Consider the following 25756-nt stretch of genomic DNA (forward strand, 5'->3'; position numbering starts at 1 on the left):
ATAAAGATTACTTTCCATGTTAGTAGCAGGATGCATTTAGGACTCGGAGAGCAGGTGTCAGGCTGAGCTTAGTGTAAATTTTGTCACAGAGAGTTGGTGCAAGATGTTGTTTAGTTTCTCAAGAAGGACTTTTTTCAGAAGAATTACAAATCTAGAAGACAGGGCAAGCACAGAGAAAATAATGCAATCCTCTTATCTTGCCTAAAGTTGTACAGTACATGGGTTTGATACGTCAGTGAGACAGAGAAGGCTAGGATTAGAGCTATCAATGAACTGTTCTAACTGCATTTAACTAATTGACTAACACGTCAAGCCAATTAATGATTTTTGGTGGAGAAAAACTGCAGTGTTTAGACTGGACAAACATAACACTTGGAGAGAGTAGTACAATTAAATTGGCCAATATGCATAGCCATTTAATAAAGAGGGTGTGAGAAGAGTGGCAAACTAGTACAGTTTAGAATTTTTTTTTTCAAACCAGGGAAAGTCTAACCTTGTTCCTATATAACAACAATAATATTATAACGCTTCGGGGTTCATGTGGGCGCCCTCGCCTGCTGCCTGCACAGGTCAGCCCTCCACCATCAGGGACTCAAACCTGGGCCTCCAGCATCATTCAATAGGGACCCAACCTGGTGAGCTAAAGAGAGATCTCTCTCCAACCCTGCGGCTGTGGTCCTGCTATTACAGGGAAGGGCGGTGACGTCACCACTCTGGTAAACTGGCTCTTACACACTCACCGGTGGCCATATGCATTACACTCTCCCCAGCTTAACTCGCCATCCTCGGTGAAGGGCTATCCCATCCCACTGCTGACACCAATGTAGCGCATACAGGTTCTTTTAGGACAAAGGACTAGTAGAGATGCGATTAGTGAACCAAGCGACAGCTTTTATTCTTCTGACACACACGATATATATCTCATGAGGAGACTGACGGAACACGTACACATCGTTAGAGTGGTTCCTCTTAACAACAGGCTATACACTTATATGGCTATATCAGACACTAAAACTGCTATGACACTATTTACATATGGATTGAAAGAGATGTATTCACAAGCTGGCTTGTTTACAATGTAATTGAGCTGCTTCACGTTACTGGATGTTGTTGCCCTGTTCTGAATCGCAGAATATGGTGCTGCGCGTACCTGGATATTTTGCTTATTTTGTGATGTAAATTGGAGGATTTACAAGTTACTGTGTACATTTGACTTTTATTGTGGTTTGAAATTCACTAATCCATGCTGAGGTGGAATTCATATTTTGCATACACCGATCCCCCTGGAGCCCCAAGTGATTCTGGTTTTGGTAAGCTAAGGGACATTGATACCAGGGGGACAGTGGGTGGTCAAGTCTCCCCTAAACAATGTATCTTGTCAAATTATGATGTCAGTCCATTTAATAATGTTGCTGGACTCTCTTCAGCCCAAATACAGAGGAACCCAGGCCCAGAATGTTACACATACTGACAGAGAGTGATCTCATTATGTGTGTTTGGGTTTTAACAACTATTATTATTGTTTGCTAGAACCAAAACAAATCTATGTTAGACATTTTCATCTTCAGCCAAAAAATACAAACCTGTGTGTTGTAAAAAACTGTTGGTTCAGCTCGTGGGCTTGGTGCAGGTCAAGCTCATGAGGTGCCGTATATCCCCTAGCTCCGAGCCCATTGGGCCTACTGGTGTGACCAGAGTTGCAGGATAGCCATGCTGGTGGGGCTCAGTTCGGCTTTTCTGTTGGAGTGAACTGGGGGGTTACATGATGGTGCTGTCTGTGGTCTGGCTGTCCTGCTGGTCTGGATGAAGGGTATGTAGTGTGGTGCAGGTTCTTGTCCCATCTTGCTATTGGTCCAGGTTGAAGGTTTGCACCGATTCTGAGTCTTGTTAGCTGGTATGGATTGGTTTGAGGCTGTTGATACCAGAGTGGTCCAGGAGGGGGGTGCAGGTGTCTCGGGGGCATTCTTGTTTTTCTATGAGTTCAGGTTGATTCTGTTGGTTCTGAGTGTCTTGGTTACATCCGTATGTGTGTATAGATGAAAAAGCTATTGAAGAGCACCCCACCCATTTCGGTGGAAGTTGCCATGTTCAAAAAATCCTAAAAAGAGAATTAAAGTTTCGCACAACAAAACATAACTGTGAAAGGTCAGGAGGCCTGCCTAGCTTAGAAAGGTTCCACAACCCAAAGCAAGGTTGTATAAGGTTAGGGGGGCTGTCTGGTGTGTAAAACACCTGATTGCAGCACTGTGGCTGTTGTGCTTAAAAAGCTATTGAGTCATGAAGAAGACCCCCTATCCCAGTGTATTACCTGAAGTGTTATCTTCAAAAAACCATTAAAAAATAAGTAAAAGTTCCACAAGCCAAAGCAAGGTTGTATTAGGTTAGGGGGGCTGTCTGGTGTGTAAGGCACTTGGTTGCAGCTTTGTGGCTGTTGTGCTTAAAAAGCTATTGAGTCATGAAGAAGACCCCCTATCCCAGTGTATTACCTGTAATGTTATCCTCAAAAAATCATTAAAAATAAGGAAAAGTTCCACAAGCCAAAGCAAGGTTGTATAAGGTTAGAGGGGCTGTCTGGCATGTAAAACACCTGGTTGCAGCACTGTGGCTGTTGTGCTTGAAATGCTATTGAGCCATGAAGACGACCCCCCTATTCCAGTGTATTACCTGTAGTGCTATCTTCAAAAAATCTTGTAATAAATAAAGAAAAGTTTCACAACCCAAAACAAAGCTGAGAAAGGGCAGAGGACCTGCTTAGTGTGTAAAACACTTACTAGCAGCATTGTGGGTGCTGTGGTTTAAAAGCTATTGGCTTGTGAACAGCATTCCCCTATCCCAGTGCATAGTGCCACATTAAATAGAAGCATGAGAAAACAATCAGTTTGAACATTATGGGAACTGTTTTTAATAAGCTGCTGAGTAAAGAATATTTGAATTTTCCTGCTGTCAGCAGTATTGTGAATATAGTTGACCCTTACCTGAATGAAAACAGGACAGAAAGAAAGGGTTTCAGAAATCAATCAGAGCTTTATTCCCGTGCTTACTGTCTGGGTAATTGGAGACTGCGCTGTTCTGCTTCCTATGGTGATATACGGGTTTTTCACATAAAGCCATATTGAGCAATATTTCTCGTGTTGTGAAGCTGTGTACACTGTGTACACAGTGTAACTGATAGCTTTGAAAAGTGCTATCTTCAGGCCACAAGAAATGTTAGGTACAGTAAGATTAGACAAAGAGTGGCTACTACAGAACATGTAGTAGAAAAACAGGCACAGGGTGAAAGTAAGTTCTTAAGTAGCATGTTAAGCCTAGAGATATAGGTAGGAAAGAGGTAATTTTTGAAAAGTTAAGGAACACACTGATAAAGTAAAATAATACACTTCCTAAGTAAAAGGGTTAGGCATGGTCTTGACAATTGGACAGGGGATGCTGTAGACTGCAGAGACTTAAATTTAAGAAAAAGCAAACACAGCTGCTGCTGCTCCACAGAGCCAACATCTTAAGATGTTTATGTTGCCCGTCAAAGACAGTTGTACTTCATGCAGCTCATCTGTATTGGAAGCAGTGGATGGCCATGACACCTTTCTGTGCCTTGTCATGCCCTTCGCTTTCCACAGAGCATTGCAACATTATAGTGTCCCATCACAATATACTGGGGCATTAGGACCCACACAGACTGCAGGGTGAGCACCCCCTGCTGGTCCCACTAATACCTCTTCAAGCAGCAACTTTAGTTTTTCCTAGGAGGTCTCTCATCTGGGTACAGACCAGACTCACACTTGCTTAGCTTCAGTGGGCTGCCAGTTATGGTCTGCAGGGTGACATAGCTGCTGGCATGTTTTTTAATAGTAGACAAGTTACAGATACTGATGTGCCAGGGCAGTGGAAGGGCTGATCTTGAGAGCCAACGCTATAAAATATTTTTCACTTCATGCGTAACTGCTTTCCTGACTGACAGACATTTTATTGAACAGACATGACAAAGGTAATGCTGATTAACATTTGTCATCAGAAGAGGTGGTGGCCATCCTTGGAAACCATGAAAGGTGTAAATCTGAGACCCGTGCTTTGCATGAAGATGCCTTGTCTTGTTAAGTGGTCTCTAGATCTTGGGTATCTTCCATGTTCATACCAAGGCTTTTAAAAGGAGGTCATGTCAGGTGAGTAGGGCATTCACAACACAACTCTCATTCTCATTGCATAAGAACGCCAATCAGCATGAGAGACATGATGTCACGCCTTCTGGAGCCAGAGGGCGCTCCCACTCTGTTCTGTCCCTAGTTTCCCGTGGTTTGCTGTCCTTCCGTTATCTCTCTGTCTGGGGCTATATATTTCTGGGTCACTCACTCCTCTTCGCTCAGCTTTGACGTTCGGATATCCTGAGACCCGCCTAACACCAGGTCGCCCAATGTCCGCTGCCTGAGGGCATTGGTTTTAACTGTTTAAGACTCCTGAACTGCTGAGTCCGGGCCAACCCCCGTCCCGCTGCTACACATAGGGTCTTTTTCTGCTCGCCTGCCATTCCACAGTTCATCCGTTTGTCACATCTGTGACAGAATGCTGAGCCTCCCACTGACCCTGCAAGTGGCGTTTTTTGTTTTCCCACAGATTTTTCTACCTCTGGGCTTTTTTTTCTCAGCTCTCCTATTCTAATCACGGGATGCTTCTCCCGACATCCATGCCTGTGAGCGGGCTTTCCTTGGGTTGTCCACTCCAATATCAGTGATAGAGTGGTGAGCCTTTTTTCCTCTCCTTTTCTCATCGTTGGATATTACCTTCCTGAAATCTGTTTATGAGTGGGTTTAGTTTCTGGCTTTCCTCGGGTTGTCTTCTGCCGATTTCAGAGATAGATTGGTGAGCCTTTTTGCCGTTCTTCTATTCTTATTGCTGGATATCACTCCGGACCTCCATGCTTGTGAGTGGGTCTAGTGCTTGGGTTTACTCAGGATGTCCACTCTGATATCAGTGATAGAATATTGAATTTGCCTATTGCCCAGTTTGTGGTATTTTGTCCCGGGTTTTGGGGTTTTTATTTTTGTTCTTTGGTTGGTGTTTGGATTTTTTCACTTCCTGGTTTCCCCTTCTCTCTAGTCCCCCTGTCCCCTGTGTCTCAGAACGTTTGGTTCCTATCTGTTTTTTGTTGTTTGTTTTTCCTGGTCTCCCAGGTTTATTTTTGTTGTGGTTTGTGCTTATGTACATGTCTTTTTTTTTCTTTTGAGTCTCCGGAGCTTTACCTGACCCCCCCTTCCTCTACCCAATAAGGGTTATAGCTTGGAGGAGGGGGCAGCTCTTAGCCATGGACTCCCGGAGGTTTCCTTTCAGTTAAGTGAGTTTTTTCCTCCCCCCAGTGCTGTGCAGCTCATTTATTTGTATGGGCGTCAAGAGCCGCCCATGAAGGGGGGGTTACTGTCATGCCCTGTGCAGCCAGAGGGTGCTCCCACTCTGCCCTGTCCATAGTTTCCTTTGCCTTGCTGTCTCTCTCTCTCTGGGGCTATATATTTCTGGGTCACTCTTTCCCCTGGGCTCAGCATTGACGTTCGGATGTCCTGAGACCCGCCTAACACCAGGTCGCCCAACGTCCGCTGCCTGAGGGCTTTGGTTTTTACTGTATACGACTCCTGAACTGTTGAGCCCTGGCTAACCCCTGTCCCGCCGCTATGCATAGGGTCTTATTCTGCTCTCCTGCCATTCCACGGTTTGTCCCTTCTGACATCCATGACATGTGACTTGTCCTTCTGGACTGCCCACAGCATGGGCAGCAAGTCCCAAGGCCAGATTGATCTGATGGCACTCAGTCTTGCTTCCCTCAATCACCATAGGTGGAGATCTATAGCTACTAGACTCCTGCCCAGATCATCAAGCCTGGTTCTCCCCAGTGATATGTCTGTTGCACCACAAATAGCACAACAATTAGCAAACCATTCTGCGACACCCTTGTTGACACCATCAGACTGGTCTACACAAGACTATGGATCACTACTACACAGGAATTAGCTCCTTTCTGAGCCCAATTAAAATAAGCTTGTTTAGATTAATTATTTGTGGTTTCTTTTTTATTTGTAAGTTCTTTTTTTATTTTATGGTAAAAAATCACTATCCTGATTTAATCCGGAATCGAGTACGCCACTGGCACTTGTACACAATCTTATTGAGGTAATTTAGTGCTTATGTAATAGTCACTCGGGTGTTACATGGTCATTAATTAACAATACATTAAAATAACACCAGAAACATTTTGTCAATATCCAAATTTGCTTTTATTTTGTACAAACATATCCATCAACAGATTGGTAAATTTCTTTGGAGGCACAATACAGCATATATGTATGTAATATGACAACATAGCACAATTTGTACATTTTAACACCTGAACAGAAGTTATCTCAGCCTTTACTAAAGCACTTCATAGGTTTATACTGTCTCACACTCTCACAAACAATCTGAAGGACACTACAAAAGTAGTTTGTTTTTCAAGTAATGCATACATTAACACCATTTAGCAAATGCACTGAACTGTGGGTTGATTGCTTTGGTGAGCTAACTTAGCCAAATGACTGAGGAAGAATTGAGCACTAGCCAGGTTCCAATGGAGTGACACTGCCTTCTATAACACTCAGTTCCAAAGAGCCCTGTTACATTCACAGACATCATCTCAACTATGCATTGACGTTGTTACAATCTTTTTTTTAAATATGAAATCAGAAGGAATACAAGCAGGACTGACACAGTTTCACTATTGGTTCTGTAGGTTCACAGGTGCCCAGCATAATTAAGCTAAATAAGAACCTACTTAGGTGTGGCAGAGTTTGGCTGTTTGCACAATTGTAAAACTTGTCATAACTACCTATTGACACTGTCCAGATAACATTCAGTTGTCTCTATCCCAGATAGAAAAATGTGTATTGGTATTGAAGGAACCTATGCCTTGTTATGAGTTAACAACGAAGAATTTAAGAATTGTTTTATTGTTTTGCACATTCCTGTGAGCCAAGGTCTCTCAAATGGAGATATAATTCATGTATCCTACGCTCAGGTTTAGCAACATGAAGGAAACAGGGGTCTTGGATTATTGCTGTGCTATTACTGATCCAACTGACTCTTTGATCTTGTTTATGCCTCATAAGGCAACAAACTGTTACTGAGCAAATCATAAAAATGTATGTTTTTGTATGGAACTTTTGTTCATCTTCAAGAATAAAAGCCTGCTGTTCTGTTTGAAAAAGCAAGTGCGAGACCAGCTTAAACCTGTTAACTTAGTCTGTCCTCCTTTCTTTATTGCAATAAAGAAATCACAATTTGATTAATCAGAACCGTGTTTGATCTTCTTTTCGAAGTCTAACAGTATGTTTTCAATTAAGGTACACTGGAACATTATGCAATGGACTGTTACAAAATTCTGTATACCCTTAGTCATACCCCACCTAGTGGACATTTTTAACATTCCAGTTAGATCACACCCACTCTTCACTTTTATACAAAAAAATAAATAAAAATCTATTTATGACAATTTGATCAACCAGAAACAGAAATTTATTGATTTAAGGTATAATCTACTTTTTAATACTCGGTATGTAAAAAAATATGCATACTAAAATTAAAAAATGTTCACATGTCAAGTAATTCCGTTAATGAATATAGTAGAAATCCGGTTAGAAAGTAGAAAACATTTTATAAACAACTTTCTCAATGTATTTTACGTATTGTTTAACAATCAGCTTATACCTAGAGCTTTGTTAAGCAATGATGTGTTGAGGTACTAGAAATGTACTTCTTCTGCCTGGGAACAACCTCTTTTAGAGTTTAAACTGACCTGAGATTCCATCTTCCTGTTTATAAGTCCAGACAGACTATACAATCGTGCATGGTTGCATGAAATACAAACCACTCCACTTCTCTCAGTACCTTTTCTCCTTTGATTAATGGTGCAGTTTCTGTTCTGGATTTATTTCTTCTGTCTCATAAGCCATCTGAAGGCTTCAGACGGCATTGTGAAGGTTTTGTGAATAAAACAATTGTGAAGAACAATCTTAACTTTTACCAGTCTCACAGCAATGGATCAGTTTAGACTTTGAAGATGCCCCAGGTGGCACTGATTCCTGTAGACACCAGTGTTGAAGAACTGTAGTGAAACACTTCTCTTCCTAGCACCCTGGCTTTAGATTAAAGAGCACCACTTAGAAGGAAATCTTCACAGCTCCACAATCCGCACAGTTTAAATTGTGAAACCAGCTGCAAGATTTAATCTAATGAGAAAAAAAACAGAAGATACAGTACATGCAGATTAATAAAGTTCCTGCTACTCATAAACAAGCCTTGAATAACAAGGTGTTGTAAAGCAAACTCAGTATTATGTTTTTTGGCAGCAAAAATATATAGGAAAACCTATCCTGGAGACGAGGCTTCTTCTTCTCTTCCTGATCTATAGACTAAGCACATGGGCAACATTATATAAGTGCGTATGTAATCTTACACAGTTCTACTCTGTGTAAGAGTAATACTCTGTGTACTCTACTGCATAATTTTCATTCTTTTCCTACAGTTTAACTTGATTATTGCAAGGTTCTGTTGCAGTTTCCATATGGTCTACACTTTGCTTTACTACACTAGACTATAGTATGACAGGAACACTGTGACTCATCTTAGTTCAATCTTTTGTAGTCATCAAACTTCCAGTTTTTATTTTTAAATTAAACAACAGGAAACACAAAACAGTATGTTACCCACTTATCTCCAATAATTATTCTTTAGAACAATTTAGAAGCAGTTCCATCACCCAGGGCAGTAAAGCACAGTCAGGGAAACCTCACTAAAACTGGACTGAAACTTAAAACTCTAGGAAAAAATGGTACAATCTGGGTAAAAGTACACACATAACATGGTAAATCTAGGTACACTGTCATAAGGGTTTGGTATAAAGAATGGGAGAATGAGGTTTTCCATGTTGCTACTAAAATAAAATGACATTTTACATGACAATATTTTAAATGACAAGACAAGCAACGAAATGATCCAATAATTGAAAAAAACATTCTGCTGGTCTAGTGAAAATATTTCAGATACGACAATTCACCTAAATGATATTCTCCCAGCACACAACATTAAATAGACAGCTAATTCATGACTAATTAGAAATACTGTTGCAATAAGGTCCTTTGACATATTATGCTTGGATCAACATTTCATCTTTAGAGTATTTGTATTCCTTTTCTTTTCCTGGATTCTGCTTTCCAAATGGATGTTTGTACACAGATTGTTTTGTGGTATTTACTGTAACTTCTTCTTCACTACATAAGTTGTGAAATGCAATTGGTTTACATTTATAGTAACGTAAAAAAATATAAAGCTAATGACTAGCCTTCTGGCATCTTCTCAGAGATTACTGCTTAAGTATACTGGCCTTTACTTGTCTGTCACATTTCTTATGCCTAAGTCCAGTAGTGCCCAAGTGCAGTCCTGGAGATCCACAGTGCATGAGGTTTTTGCAATGTTTTAAATTGGCTGCCACTGAAGGTGTAACAAACAGTTCTTTCCGGACCCTATGCGGACGACACAGTCCGACGGAGTGGGGAAACACTAGGGAAACGTCATGCAGGAAAACGGGGCTGAAGACAAGGGGGCGTGTCCAAGGTGCTCTGGTGCATGGGGGAGGTGTGGCCGAGGCGAACAATCCGAGAGTAATCCTTAGGGAAAATCCAAAATGCAAGGGTAAGTCCAAAACCAGGAGATCCATCAGAGGAAGGAATTAAAAACCACGAAGGCCGGGTCGGAACCGGCGGACGGGGAACAGGAACGGGAACCGAGGTTAAAACCTTAACGGGACCAAGCGCTTCCTGGTCCCGGACTCGCACGATATGGAAATCAGATGCAGAGCCCGGAAGAGCGTCAGCGCCTGGCTTTTAAGGTAGGCTGGGAATAGGGAGCAGGTGCATAGAATAAAGTCTTTAGTGAAAGGGCTGGAGCACCCTTAAGGAGGGGGAACTAATATCGTGACAGAAGGGGTGAGAAGAGCCATTAACCTGCTCCAATTTAGCAAATGATTTGTTCAACTGGGGCATTAACAGCTGAGTTGGAACGAAAATCTGGACTGTGGAGCTCCAGCACTGAACCAGGGAACCCCTACCTTAGTCCTGATTTCATTCTGAATTTTTACCCCGGGTTCCATTTAAGAAATAAAAGAAAGAGGGCACCCTACAATATAAGAATAGAATGCACTCAGGTATAAATGCACAAAGACACAGAGCAGACATACCTCACTTCATGTTTTGATACCCTTTGGCAACTGTAAAAAAAAAAAGGAATTGTCATCCAAGTAGTCCTTTCTGTTTTTAATTTTACATTTTTATTCTTTCTCCAAGTACAGTGGTATGTTTTTTTCTAAAATGGACAATACGATTTGCAGTAGAGGATAAATTTATTAGAACACCCCATTGTCTCTTTAGGTTGGGTTTGCTACGCAAAAGACACCAATTTGATTTTCCTATACTCATGATCTTAAACATGTAAGAACTGATGCATTATTTTATATGTGAAGCTCCATTGGATTAAAGCAACACCTTATGTATTCCACTCAAGGATACCTTGACCCTGCCCAGGATAAGAGGCTTTTTGATAATGGATGGAAAACAAACTTTTTCAACCAGTTTATCTGGAGCTTCTTCTCTTTTGTGCTTGCCTACACTTCTATTTAATTCCTAATATATTAGGAATTACAATTATGTAACTAGCAGAATGATGAACAAATTCACATACAACTAACAAAAGTAAATAAGCAATGATGGTCTCATTTATGGTGTTTCTAAGGCTGTGTTTAAAATCTAGAGGACAAAAATGTGTTAATGTCTACCAGCGTAATAAATAACTTTACGACTTAAGGCACAAAATGGCACCATGGTATACAGTAGCTGTTTTGGAGCTCACTGATTGTATTTTGAGAATAATTTTGAGTTCTTTCATCTTCAAAAGCAAAATATATTAGTAGCTGGAGTACCACTTCAAGTAGTAAATAGAAAGTATGTGATTCATTTGTCCATTAATATACATACTTAAAAAGCATACATTAAATCACTGGTTTTGTACAGAATAGAATATAAAGACACAATATTGCCTACTCAGTAAAACTCATGAGGTGTCACCAGAGAGAAAGAATGAACTTTCTGCAATAAATAACTAACCAGTCTGCAGAGCAGCATAAAAAAACACACACACTTGGAGAAAAAAAGATGCTGTCTCACCCAGGTCACTGACCTTCGGAGTTTCCCGGATTGTTGTTTTGAAGGGACAAAACAGAGCCTGTCCTGGGAAAACAAACCTCTGATGCTGCAGCCCGGGAGAGAAAACCCATTGTAACCAAAGTGGAATATTTGCAGATTTACTGTAACTGCCGTATTAAACATACAGCTACATACAGTACTGTTAGCAAAGAAACGGAGCCTTTATCTGAATATTAAGCCAGCCAGGGAAGAACGATAGGTGGGATGAGAGACACAGAGGTGGAAAGAAAAAGGTTTCTTTAATCAACATCCTTCAGAATTCATTCATCCATTTTCTAACTGTTTCTTCCAATTCAAGTTCACAGGGGAGCCGGAGCCTATTCCAGCAAGCAATGGGCACATGGTAGGTTGCAAAGGAACAAGTAATAGGTTTATTCCATGCTGAAAAGAGAAGAGAGAAAACACAACATTTCAGCTATAAAGCCTTCTTCAGGTGTGAGGAGGCTTCACAGCCAAAACGTTGTGTTTTCTCTCTTCTCTTTTCAGCATGGAATAAACCTAGTCTTGCTCCGTTGCAGACTATGCATGCTGACGCAGCTACCCACCTGAACTACATGGCAGGTTACACCCAGCATGGGGCCCTAGTCCATCGCAAGGCAGACAGACAAAATCACAGACGCACACACCAGGGCCAGTTAATCAACCAGTATGGAGCAAACATGGGGAGTACTACAAACTCTACACAGATAGCACACCAGGTCTGGAATTGAACCTAGGGCCTCAGTACAGCTGCTGGGAAGGAATGCTAACCACTGCGCCACTATACTGCCCACTTCTGACTTCAGTTCACCCTTACATTCTTCAGTCATCTCATGTGTCTATGTACTGTAGTTACAGAAGTGACGTCACACCCCTCTGAGTAAAGCTTTGCTGTAGCAGAGAACCTGGTCTTTGGCAGAGCTATCTGCTGTCCAGGGGGTCATGCTGTGTGCGCAGGGACTGAATCCTGGCAGGCTAAACTGAACTCGTCATTACAATTAGTAACTATAACCTATTCTGCACACTCATTAGTAAGGTGACTACAGTATAGTTTTATTTTAAGTAATACTGTAGTCTGCAATCAGTTACATAATAATAAATATTGTAATGCGTAGTGTAATGTGACAACAAGTTACTAAGTGAATTCTGAAAGGTGTACTTTTTGATTCAGAAGGATGACAACAACGAAATATAAAGAACAATTGAAAGGTTTCAGAATGCCTGCATCTGCTGGACTCTTTGACATTAATGCTTCACCAACACAATACCTTGCTGAGCATGTTTGTCATCTTCTCACACTCTGGAGTGAAAGATTAATACAGTAAATCTGTTTCAACAGGTAATAATAATAATAATAATAATAATAATAATAATAATAATAATAATAATAATAATAATAATAATAATAATAATCGTAATGTCCATATATGCAATGTAAAAACAGCAGCAGGAAATGGAGCACAAAGGGCTGCAGACAGTTAATTACATTTTAGCAGGTGGGTGTTGGCTGTTTCCAGTAGAAAGGAGTCTGTCATGCCTTCAGCCTAAGCACATCTTTTCAATTCACAATGCAGCAGCATCCGGATAGTGTCCAATGGCGCAGATTTCAGATTTCAAGAAAGAAAATGACCCCAGAAATGCTCATTTCTGATGCTGATAATCAAATAACTGGACTTAATTTGTGATTTAAGTTTATGTTTTTTTATGTGCTTATGCTCAATAAAAGAGAATATCAGGTGTTCTAATAAATTGGTTGATACTGTACATACAAACCAGGCCTCCTTACCTTTTAGAGTTAGAGATAACGGGTCAATCTTTAAGCGTTCTTCCACTTCCGGTTCTTGATCATACACATACTGTCGGAAAATGTTGAGTACCACCTCCTCACTCAGTGTGTATCGAACAAGCTGGTTGTGCTCTTGGGGGACCATGAATCTCAGCCAGTAAGATGTAGAGACACTGTTATTACTAAAAAATGGAATTGAGAAAAAAAAACATACAAATGGCCTTGATAAAGTTCTGATTTATAACAGCCTTACCAAAGTCCTCTCAGGAACATCTCCTACTAGGTCTCACTTTGGTATCAGCATCAGTATTTTAAGAACCAGGACTTATATTCTACTGCTCAACAATGTAAAAAGTTTTTTTTTTAACTTTTGAGGTCACAATTTTCTTCTTTAATTTCTTTCTCATTTTGCCATAAAGCCCTGCAGTGAAAGGACTGCAGAGAAATGTGGCCTGATGTGGCAGCAAAAAGTCATTATTCACACTTGATGCAAAGCCTTTTCTGTGACCGAGAGCAGACTTAATATGTGCAACATTAAGAACTGTCCTCTATTTCTTCGTGAAACCTCTTTGAGTTACCGGAACACTTTTGTCTACTGTCCCCAAAGCAGGACAAACTGCTCCTTGAGTGTGCCTTAAAAATAACGGGGATGCTAAGAGCTGATCTGAAATCTCTCTGACGTGACTTTAGCTCCAAAACAGATTGGCCATGATCTTTAAAACTGGGGCTCAAAGACTTGTCTTGGGGATCCCATCCTCAAGACATTGCTTTGAATCGACATTATTAGCTAAAATAAATGAATAGTAATGTATATTAATAGTAATAATAATGTGAGATCTACAGTAGCATTGCGATGTAGTGCATTCTCAAAACACGAAGAATTTCTGCTAATGAGGGGGAAAGTTTGCTGAGAGATGAAGCTGATTTTCCTGGCAAATATGTAGGCATAGTATCTCAGTGACTTGGTAACTGCCTGTGAGGACAAACTTACTGCATCATCTTTCACAGAACAGTGTACAGTATACTGTATGTTGATATTTTTTCTGCACTTTAACACTTCTCTTACCTAAAGTTGTGAATGGTAACATTAGAAAAGTATCGCCCCAGAGCTGGAGAAGAGCTGTATAATCCTGAAAGCTGTAAAACACAAAATAATTGAATCATAAATAATTAAAAAATTATCATTTGCCAGATTTTGTTCCCCATTGTGCTGCCGAACACAGTGTTTAATAGCATTGTTCCCATCTTATTAACTGATCAGCTATTTAGGTGTATTGTGACAGAAATTAGGCAGAAGCAGATGTAATAAGATGTACAGTAATAACATAAATTAAAGCAGAAATAATGTGCAAAATAAACTGATGCTGCTCAGAAAGTATTAGGTCACTGTATAATCACTGTATCCTCCCAGACTCAAATCTCACTGCAGTGCACTAAGTAATGATGCCTAATTTACTGCACTACACATATCTACTGTATATACCACTACCCTATCTGTCATTAAAGGATAGAGGGACACAAAGGAGAATTTAGGAATCTGGAATACTGGCTCTTAGTGGTATATAAGAGGTTTCCTGACATCTGACATCAAAACAAAGTGTTTTCTCATTTTACTTTTCAGTGTAGAAGTACCCTCTGCTAGTAATGTTTTGACCTTTAAGGAAATGCATCTATCTTACTTTTTCTTCAAGGACTCTTGATAATGCCTGATGCTGCTCAGAATCTTCAAAAGTGTTGTTGACCAGTCTAAGAGTCCCATTATAACACAGAGGCACCACAAATGACTCCAGGTTGAATTTTTCATCTTCATCCTCATAGACAACTACAAGACAGGAGTCACAATAAGGTTATAATAATAATAATAATAATAATAATAGCTTACACTTATATACTGCTTTTCTGGACACTCAACTCAAAGTGCTTTACAGGTAATGGGGACTCCGCTCCACCAATGTGCAGCATCCACCTGGATGATGCAACAGCAGCAATAGTGCGCCACAACGCTCACCACACATCAGCTATCAGTGGGGAGGAGAGCAGAGTGATGAAGCCAGTTCAGAGATGGGGATTATTAGGAGGCCATGATTGATAAGGGCCAATGGGAAATCAGGCCAGGACACTGGGGTTACACCCCTACTCTTTTCGAGAAACATCCTGGGATTTTTAATGACCACAGAGAGTCAGGACCTCGGTTATACGTCTCATCCAAAGGACGGCGTCTGTTTACAGTATAGTGTCCCCATCACTATACTGGGGCATTAGGACCCACATGGACCACAGGGTGAGCACCCCCTGCTGGCCCCACTAACACCTCTTCCAGCAGCAACCTTAGTTTTTCCCAGGAGGTCTTCCATCCAGGTACTGACCAGGCTCACACCTGCTTAGCTTCAGTGGGTTGCCAGTTGTGAGTTGCAGGGTGAGGAGGGAAACAATTTCTGACAGTGCTACAATCAAAATTGTGTTGTTTCTTACATGAGATAGGAGATTTTGAAACCTGTTTTAAAGAAGTACAACATTTCTGAATTTCACAATCTTGATACTTAAGAGCGAGAATCTGGAATGAAAACATTAGTTCTGGAGAATTCTTTTTCCATTGAAATATTGTTGTGGAAATTTAGAAAGAAGCCAAAAAATATGTAACTCAAAGTTTGTAGTGGAAAAAAGGCCTAAACTGACATCTCAGTAGTCATAATCTGTTTCAAATTACCATGGCATTGCACAAATACTTTCGAAGTCTGCTAGTTTAATAAACACAGACTTTTTGTTTCACTTTTTTTCCCCAAACCCATCTTCATTTGTATTTTAAAATCTGGAACCAGAAACTGTCTAATCTGAGAACAGAAGCAAAACCTATCCTGCACTAGTTTTCATTCCACACAAGGAAGCACAAAGGCCTGTGCTTTTAAATGATTCACCAGAGTGAAATAATCACTTACTTAAATATTTGCTGCCCAATATCTTGGGAGATTTGCCCAACAAGGCTGTTGCATTCTAGTCATTCTTAAATGCAAAGCAGCCAGTTCACTTCTTAAGTTGTTCCAGAGACACCATAAAGGTGCTCACTAAACACCATGCAGTGCACAGAGCCCATTTCAATATACTGTATGTGGCAGTACCTGAATAAAGCACAAGGCTTAGTGCAAAAGTAGTAGCTAGTACTATGAAAACCAGCAAAATGACCATCCACAGTTTGCACTTCCAGAAGACAGGTTTATCCAGTAGCTGGCGCCATGACCTTCTTTTCTGTTGAGAGAATATACAGTTGCAGTGTTAAAACATATCTGCATTGGCTCCACGCAACAAGGCTTTCACACCACTATCTTCTTTATGCACTGAAACATTTGGGTCAAACTCCTATAAATGAATTAGAAGGATAGTTCCCCAGAGTGAAAAATCCATTCCACACGCTGGACATACCATGATTTTTAAACAGGGATAACATGATTACCTGCTCATTTTGTAGGCTACCATCCTCTGAAGTAATAGTTTCTATAGCTTCAATTCCGGTAGTCTCTGAAGAAAACTGGTCCCCATTTCTTGCGCCACCCTAAAAATACACAGTCTATTATCACTATTGAGCAGAAAACGTAAAGCTTTGAGCAATAAATCTTGCCCGAGAAATGTAAAGGGCACTGTCTCCTGAAACACACATTTTGAAGCACAGTAAAGTGGAAGACTAGGTTACCTGTTCGATCTGGCTGATCCCATCCTGGACCAAAGGACTGATTTCTGTGGCGTCATCGGATTCAGTGTTTCCTTGCGTCCCATTTCCTGACGTCGCCTGGAAAGAAGTAAACTTGTGTTTTAAAGAGTCCTCTTCCTTTTGCCAAGTGAGAAATACAGTTCCATGTGATGGCTAAGGTGGCACAGTGGTCAGCATTGCTGCTCCACACTGCTGGAGCTCTGGGTTCAATTCCTGGCATGTGATCTGCATGGAGTTTGTCTGTTGTCCACTTGTGTGCGTGGGTTTTCTTCTGGTGCTCTGGTTTCCTCCTAAAGGCTCACGCCATGTTCTCTAACGGAAGTGCTGTCGTTCCAATAGGAAGATATGAGAGGCTGATGAGGAGCCTCCAAACCTTTCTGAAGGAGATGAAGAACCTTTTCCTGGACTTTTAATGACGAAAAAATGAAGGCCAGCCCTCATGAAATCCATTCTTGTAATTCTGTAATTTTAATAAGGTTAAACTAAGCACTTTAAACTAAATTACTACTTTGAATTATTTAAAATATTATGTAATACTTTTCTTGTTATGTTTAGCGTGATATGCCCTGGTATTGTCTAGTGTAGCAATGCATGATGAAAGGATAGGAAAGTAAACTGATTGCACTGTAAATCAGAGATGAGACCATGGTTTATGTGTGAAATTGCAAACAAGCTCAGCATGTTCACCTTTCAACAAAAAAGCTAGCTAATGTGTCTGCATTGTCAAATTACAGCCAATTCAAGATAATTGTCTTTTCCTATTGCTCTCTACATCACCTGCATTCCCTTGCATCTCCTCACACCCTGTCTCTTTCTGCTCTTATCCTACTGGTTGCCTGGCTGTTCAGTCTCCTGCCAGTTTCTGCTCACTCTGTCAACACTGGGGATGAACCACACCTACACACTCCTGACTACAGCACCCTTGTCCACCTTCCAGTGCTTCCCTGAGGACCTCCCTCCCACAGTCCCCCTTTACTGTGCATCCTACAGCTCATTCCTGCATTGATGTACTCTCTAATGTGCTATTAGAGCCTCTGGGTCATTCCAATAATGTAACTTAATACTGAACCATTAAGAATCCCTGTGGCTGGAAGGTTGCTGGTTCAAATCCCACAGCTGGCAGAGGAATCCTACTCTGTTGGGTCCCTGAGCAAGGCCTTTAACCCCAGCTGCTCCAGGGGGGCTGTATATATGCCTGACCCTGCGCTCTGACCCCAAAGTTCTCTCTCCCTGTCTGTGTGCCTGTGTGTCTCATGGAGAGCAAGCTGGGGTATGCGAAAAGAAAAATTCCTAATGCAAGAAATTATATATGGCTAATAAAGTGATCTCATCTTACCTGAAAAGGTGACAGGGAAACAACATTATCATGTAGTTCTGTTTTTGTACCAGGAGTTAGCAATATTCCCTTTCAATAAGCTCATCTAAACCAGTGTAGTAGTGGTTACTGTGTGACAGGAGGTCTGGTTCTGCCTAATTTATATTGAGCATTAAGAAGCAAGTGATTCTCTTCAGAAAAACCCTTATGAAAGTTTATCAGAGTGCTTTCACACTTTCACTGAGACTTTACTGTACTTTTGCTGTAGCTTACTTCATTTAATGTTCTTACACTGGACCAGTGACTCCTCAGAGACTGAACACCGGGGAACAGTGATAATTTCTTCAATTAAGTCTTTAAGAGCACAGGCTGGATGCAATCTTAAAGACCTTGTGGATTTCTGGATCCTAGAGTAAGGACCTTTGCAATGGGCCATAGGAATAATCTGCAATATTATAATAAAACATTTATAAAAGCATACTAATGTACTGTATTTTAAAAGTCCAGTGTAGTAAAATACAGTGAATATGTTAAAATTATAGGAAGTCACAAAACTATGATAAAACCATGACGTGTCCTCCCCTTTGTAAGTGTATCTGAATAAGTATTCACATGCTACACAAAGCTATTCTTCAAATGGATTAGATAACTTTTTCCACCCTGCCCTGAGGGCTCTGAGGGCTTGTGGTCAAACTTGTTTGCGTGTTGCTAAACTCCCCACAGCAGTGCCGCGGTATGGCAGGGCCAACACTGTGACATGGAACGGAAAGCATAAAAAATCCCCAAACATATCGGGTCCCTCTCCCTTGACCTAAAATCTAACCAGGTGAAAAAGCACTAATGGTAGAAAAACACAGAGACATCTGCAAGCCATGGAACAGCACTGTTTATAAAACACACCAATGTGAAAGTATTGTGACCTTAACTGTTATACAGTACGGTTGCCATCACCTGCTGTTAGTAGTAGTTTATTTTCTAAAGTAAATCCTGGGATACCACAATTATTCCATCCTTTGTCAATTTTGAGCAGAATAATTATATTCTTAATGCATTTTATTGTGTAAATCATAGAATGTTATACAGTACTAAGGTCTTAACTTCAGTGTCTGTGGTTTTCCATCACGTTGGGCTTCAAATTGCTTAACTGAATTAATCCATACATCCTGGGGCCCTAGGTTTAATTTCTGGGGTGATATTTGTGTGCGTTTTACATGCTCTCCCCGTGTTCACATGGGTTTTCGTCAGGTGCTCCGGTTTCTTCCCATAGTCCAAAGATAATGATAGGTCAACTGGTGTCTGGGAAAACTGGCCTTGGTGTGAGTATGTCTATGTCGCCATGGAGTGGTGTCCCGTTCATGGTGTATCCTGCCTTGTGCCCATTGCTTGTCGGGTTAGGCTATGGCTCCTGCATGGGCCAGTACTGGATAAAGCGGTTAGAAAATGAATGGATGTTATCACTGTCATTGTTGTACAGTTCAATGAAGGCAACAGCACACTTGGTCAGCGTCAGGAAGTAAACTTGCATGTTTTGATTCCAAGAGATCTGTGACAGCAGTGATTTCCCTAAGGGTCTTTGATGATACCTCCCAAATATAGCTTGATGTCCTTACTTAAGCTTATTTGTTGTACCAATGTTACTGACTTCTATTTTAGTATGTTTACGTTGTTAGATGCTGAGTTGTTTTCAACACATAGCCAAAGGAAAACCGACTGCCCCAGGGGTAGCAAATCACATTTTCCCACGCTTTGCCGTCCTTCACTTGTCAGGGCATGTAACGCGTCTGAGCCCCAACACGTCTCAAAAACGTCGTGCTTTAAACACTGAATTCAGAAATTCCACGCATGGACCCAGAAACCAGTTTGGTATGAAAATGTGGCTTTGATATTGTAGGCAACCCGTGCATTTCGAAGCGCGTTCAGACGATTTCATTCAGAAGAAAAATATTGGATGTAATCTGAAACGAGCTGTCTTCTGCATTTCATTATGACAAAACATTCCAGTTCAAGATGAAAGCGCACGCAGGCAAGAGCGTCATGAGGATGTGCAGGATGCACTTTCAGTGTTCAGTTCCTTTCTTATATACACGTATTTAACACCTTTCAATTAGGGGATTCACTGTGCGGTGAATCTTACAGTGTGTACTAGCAAAGGCTCACAAGATACTATATATCACAACGCCCAACAACTTATCATTTTAAAAATATATAGACTCTCAACATAAGTTTTCTCTTTTAAGCATGTATTGTTAGTTTTGAAAGCTTTAAGAAGTAAACAGTGTAGCACTTAAAGACAGTATAATAATGAAAGAAGATACCTGAGAACAAATATCACAAGTTATAGAGGTTGTGTGTCAATATATTGAAAATTCAAACTACCCATAGAAGGTGCTGTTCGTGTGTGGGAGTGTCAATACAATTGTTTTACAACACATATTAAAAGAAATCTACAAAATCATAAACTCAGATACCTGAACATTTCTTCTTACAGGTCGTATAACCATAACAACTTTATTTGTACCAAAATCCTGTAAAATAGACGTACAACTCCGGTAAGATACCATCTGTGCGAGTTTTTGCAAAATGACAAACAAGCTCCCCCTCTGAAAGAAGAAAAACACGTTGCTTACCCGGTGTTTCAAGTGTAAAGAATCGCTGCTTCCTCTCGGTTCCACTTTGTCCATTTCTATTAATTCGTCGCTCATGTTTCACTTCTGTCTAAAACTTGAGGAATTTCGCCCAGTACCCGGAAGCAAGCGTCAAGGAAAAGAAGAGTTTCTACCACTTAACTCTTCTGTTGCACTCCAAAAAACGATCGATTAGCTTAAACTGTAACTTTAGGATTGGCATTAACAGACCAAGAATCTAGAGTAATGCGTAGATAATGCGACACGTAACACTTCTAGAACATTGATCAATTTACGATCCGGGACCCGTGCTTTGTCTTGCTCCAGGTAAAAGAATTGGACAATCCCAAAAGTCATGCCGTCACTTGTGAACTTCAGCGCACACTTGCAAGGCGTCGCCTGAGATCGGTGCCTGCGAATGACTCAGAATGAACGAGTTAAGGAGCTCAAAAATAAAAAGTGAAACCTTCGCGCGACAGGTACTGTTTTGGCCATCCGAACAATTTCAAAAACGATAACAACATTTTGTCGCTAGACGCTCTTGAACAGTTTTCCGCAGGACAGATCTCCAAATGTAAAAACGTGTTAGGTACACCTGTATGGAGCACACGAGATTCCCATTTGGACTTGCTGAACCTTAATACTTTAATAGCTAAAATAAAACCCGAATAAGTTTGTTAACAGGTAGCGTGTAAACAAACCGAAAGCTTTACATTATTACACGATGCGTCATTGATGATACATACATTTGCTTCCTGTTCTCAAGCAGCTGTCCCGAGAGACACCTTTTTCTATGACTGATCATTCTTATTACAGCTCTGTGACAGAACCTTTGGCTGGCACGTAATGTTAGTAGTGCCATGTGTCAATGTTTTTTATGCGCTGAGATGAGCAACATCGTCTGTATAATGGCTAGCGAGCAACGTTTTGCCTTTTATCACTAAAGCACAATCAATACAGGGTATCGCGATTTAAAATTACTGCATGATTCATAAATAACGTATGGGTTGCGGATGTACTGTAGTACTAACAGGTTGTGTTAACTAAACTCCACAGGCACTACTAAAGTGGTGGCTTACAGGTACGCACTAAAATAAAGGTGTTAGAAACTTACTGTATCTCTTTATCGAAAGGCCAGTGGAGCAGAAATTTAATTACCGAGTGTATATTAAGAGGGAAAAAACCAACAACCCCCCTGTGCAATTTACAAAGACAAAACCTTTTAACAGTTGAATATACTGTACCAGCGCTCTTTTATGTAAAGTGATGGTATTTTAATTAGATTCCTGTCCTCTGGTTTACAGTGTTTACACGGCTCCTCTGAAAGAGCCAAACTAGAGCACAGTTGTTTTTCCTCCTCTCCGTTCACTGTTTGTCAACAACATAGACTTAGTAACGCAGACTTTACAAAACAATACAAGTTAAGAAAGGCAGTATAGGAATGTGGTTGGCATGATGTTTGGGACCTCACAGTGAAAGGAAAAGAATATCTTGAAACTTCAAACTAATTGTTCCTTTAGTTTCCGTGATTCAGCTGCTGGACTAAAAAATAAGTCATACGTGGTCATTCCTTGTAATTTTCTAGAGCCAGTGAGAAACATTTGGTAGGAATTCAAGTCTTTACCGGTACACTGATTTCAGGGAACAGTTTTTTTCCCCAGAACAAATACCAGCAGATAAAGTGTTGTGTAAAAGCAACAACTCTTTGAAATAGTTATTTTTAAGCGGGCATCACAAAACAAACACACCCTTGCTTTTCACATCTGTAGGGTGAGCCAAGTCTTGGCTTGCCTGTGCCCTTTCTTCAGGGTTCCCCTTTTGTTCTTAAAAACTCTTTGAATCAGCTCTGAGCAACTACAGATTCTGGGAAGGGTACAGGAATACTGCCCACAGATCCTCTCCTTCCTGACAGCTGAAGGAAACCCACAAGTATTAAGATCCGTTTTTTGTTGTGGGTTCACCAGTGAAGTTGTGAAAGGAAATAAAACTAAAAAGTAGTTACTGCACTGGCTTTCCTAGTTCTGTATCGTGGAAAACATTTTAACAGTGCAGACTTATTTCTGAATCCACTGATTTGAAAGAGCAGTCTGAGACTCAACCTGTTTAACTTTCCAATGCTACAGGATAGATAGGCTTGTTTTTGTGTGACAATAATTTGCCATTTTACCAATGTTCAGATGGAATGGAATTGGAAAGAGAACTGAAGTCGAAGAGAGTTCACAGGGAAGAGGTGGCATAGCTCTCACAGGTTAGGTGTGGGGAAGAGTTTCGCAAATCTTCCACATGTCACAAGCTGCTGTGTGCTCACCACTTATCACATCGTGACAAACAGAAGAATCTCAGCTTCACAAGTGGTCAGATACCGAGTATCTATTCAAGTGATTAACATGACAGGAGAGACTGAAGATGTTTGTCAGCAAGTGTCAGCCTGTGTTGGCTGGAAACAAGTAAAGGTTAATTCCATGCTAAAAAACAAAAAAGGAGAAGTACTGTACGTTTTGGCTGTAGAGCCTTCTTCATAGAAGTCACCCACTTTTTTCAGAAATCTTTGTATCTTGAGCTGAAGATACTCACCATTATACTGAGTACTAGATAGTACTATCATGCCTTACGTGAAGTTCATTAGTATTCATATACTATATGTACATCTTAGAAAACAGCATCACCTTCATCTACTGTAGATATATGTTACATGGATTAATGTCAGATCATACTCATCAGCATGTTTGTTTTTCAGATTTACAATCTAGTGTGTAGTGGGATGGGAAAACCAAAGATCAAGGTGGTGATAATCAGTACATATTACAGAAGAACAGAGGATTGGGCATGAAGACAAAAAATGTCAAAAAGACAAAGAAGTGTTATAAAGACAAAAACACTGCGGTCATTGTTGTACTGTTACAAAATGTTAAGGTGTAATTAACAGCTACAGGGCTACAAATCTTGAAAACTGAAATGTGTCTAAACGGACTGCCGAAATAACTTTTTTTTTGTGTTAGCTCTGCTGGTCCGCCATTATTTCCTCTGTGTTATTGTAGAACTATATGTGCACTTTGGGGCTGGTGCTAGTAACAAAGGTTTAAGGTTTTAACCACATCCAAACTCCACGCGCCTGCTCTGAGCCCTTCTCTTTAATCGGTGTGAAAAGAGCTGCAGCGGTTTCACAGCTCAGCTTCCGCTCTCGTCACCTTGAATGTGAAGGGGTCACAAGGATCGCTTTTCAGGGCATAGTAAAAAAGCCTGACAAGCTATATTTATACATTCTTTTCTAGGCTTAAGACATTGTTTTTTTGGAGAAAAGGAAACAACTGGACAGCAGCCTGAGAGTTGGGGAGGACATCGTATGCTTACAAATTCCGAGTGATATTAAATGTTGCTATGGTCTGAATCAAAAAAGCATTTGATTTGTATTTTCACATAGCTTCACGAGACTTTTGTGTCCTGATCTCACTGTCTAGTTTCAATGAGCCAACAAGACGATCTGAACAGCTTTCTTTCAGTGCCAGCTTATCTTTTGTTTTCTCGGCTCTGGCAGATCATTTTTAGGACTGTCTAGATTAAATCAAGGAACATTTTCTTCCAACTGCACTGATGTTATTAAAAAAAACAAGAAAAAAAGTCTTAATGCAATAATTTCAGGATTCATCCCATTGTATAATGCCTAATGTATGAACAGAATCTTTTTGAGGAATTTTTACAAACCTGGCTGAAATAAAAACTTTTCATTTTAAGTTTGAACAAAGGCAGACTGGAAAACATACAGTCTGGTACACTGAGTGCCTGCCAGTGAATGCAAAACTACTGAAAGAATAAGCCTTGAAAGTAATAATTTTGTAGATTTATGTGATTTCTGTGTGTAGGCATTTTTTGTGTGCTTCAGTATAAAACAAACATGCGGTGTGGACAAATCTTGTGTTAACAAAAGAACCAGACAGCCAGACTGAATAAAGCATTCTGTTGTTTCATATATGGAAATCTGATGCAGCACGAATTCAGAAGGCTAAAGGAATGTTGTGCTTCCCAGAGCCTTGAATGTCAGCAGGAGGACATAGATAAAGGGAACAAGTCAAGTTTACCAAAGCAAAGATAAAATGACTTTGGTCTAGACCTCAGTAACACTATATGAGTCAACAAAAAGGCATGTACTAGTCTTCATGATGGACATACCAGCACTTAATACATCCGGTATAGCAAATGTATAAAACATCCAGTACTCTATGTGTTACATTTAGCCAATAATAAATGCTCAATATATATTTTATTAAGTTAATTATGACACATTCATAACATTCATCATTTCTCTACAGTAAGTAACAAGCATTAATATGTGTTTTGTTCTCTATACTAAGGAACCGATACCAGAAGGAATTCTGAAGGAAGGGTTGTGTCGAATGTCCCGGTGCTTTTACAGTAAAGGGCAGGAACACTGAACAGGGCACCACAAAGAACAATGAAGAAGCCGGACCCTTTTTTCTAGAAGAAGGAACTCCATTTGAGCAGTAACACTTCAAAAAAAAATCTACAGTAGGATTAACTCTTCCCAGAACATAGGGCTCTTAGCATGGATGACCTCGCTAATCATCTTTGCCAATAAATACTGTGATTTCACCTTACCTAAGCAGCTTAACAAGTATTGCAGAATCCTAGGTGCTGCCCTTATGCACCAAGTCATCATTAACTGGTAGGATATCCACATTTGTTTCAATTTTGTACTGTTACAGAAATATGTTTTCTCATTGCCCTCTTCTTGGTTCTCTTTAATTTTTGCTGTTGTCATAATATGGTTAGATTGTATTGCAAACACGCTAAATGTTTCACTGCAAACAGAACTGCTAGGGAAGGTTTAGCGGTGTCTGATACTCCTGTCAACAAACAGCAGGCATTCATGGTAGTTTTATTGATCCAGTCAGTCCAGGTTAGTCAGGATATTCAGCATTCACCCCCATCCAAATGAGGAGCCTTTGTACCAAAGAAGCTTTTGAAGAGATATTTATAGAAAATAATTCCAACTACTTGAATATATATATATAAATATCCATTCTCTGTCTAAATGCCCGTGATTAACAATGTTGACCTGAGACC

General features: G+C 40.3%; 1 protein-coding gene and 1 long non-coding RNA gene across 7 annotated transcripts; one reads left to right on the plus strand and one right to left on the minus strand.

Annotated features, from left to right (window-relative positions):
* Positions 1-6226: 6226 nt before the first annotated feature.
* Positions 6227-20867, minus strand: LOC102698607 (TPA-induced transmembrane protein homolog). 6 transcript variants are annotated; one of them, XM_015342043.2, is made up of 10 exons: positions 20678-20867; positions 16718-16813; positions 16481-16579; positions 16149-16275; positions 14712-14854; positions 14099-14169; positions 13033-13214; positions 11242-11313; positions 10247-10276; positions 6227-8240 (listed from the first exon to the last, which is right to left on the minus strand). In XM_015342043.2, exons 1-9 carry the CDS (start codon positions 20750-20752, stop codon positions 10248-10250), a joined length of 894 nt encoding a protein of 297 aa, XP_015197529.2. In that variant the 5' UTR covers positions 20753-20867; the 3' UTR covers positions 6227-8240; position 10247. The 6 variants fall into 6 exon arrangements, with proteins under 6 accessions (XP_015197529.2, XP_015197530.2, XP_015197531.2 ...); XM_015342044.2 differs by having other exon boundaries at positions 11229-11313; XM_069190195.1 differs by lacking the exon at positions 6227-8240 and adding an exon at positions 8248-9677.
* Positions 20868-21061: 194 nt separating this feature from the next.
* On the plus strand, positions 21062-25287 carry LOC107076767 (uncharacterized). Its single transcript, XR_001477922.2, has 2 exons — positions 21062-21153; positions 25024-25287. It is a non-coding gene; the product is annotated as an uncharacterized lncRNA (long non-coding RNA).
* Positions 25288-25756: the final 469 nt, after the last annotated feature.

Source organism: Lepisosteus oculatus, chromosome 5 (assembly GCF_040954835.1).
Source record: "Lepisosteus oculatus isolate fLepOcu1 chromosome 5, fLepOcu1.hap2, whole genome shotgun sequence".
NCBI lineage: Eukaryota > Metazoa > Chordata > Actinopteri > Semionotiformes > Lepisosteidae > Lepisosteus > Lepisosteus oculatus.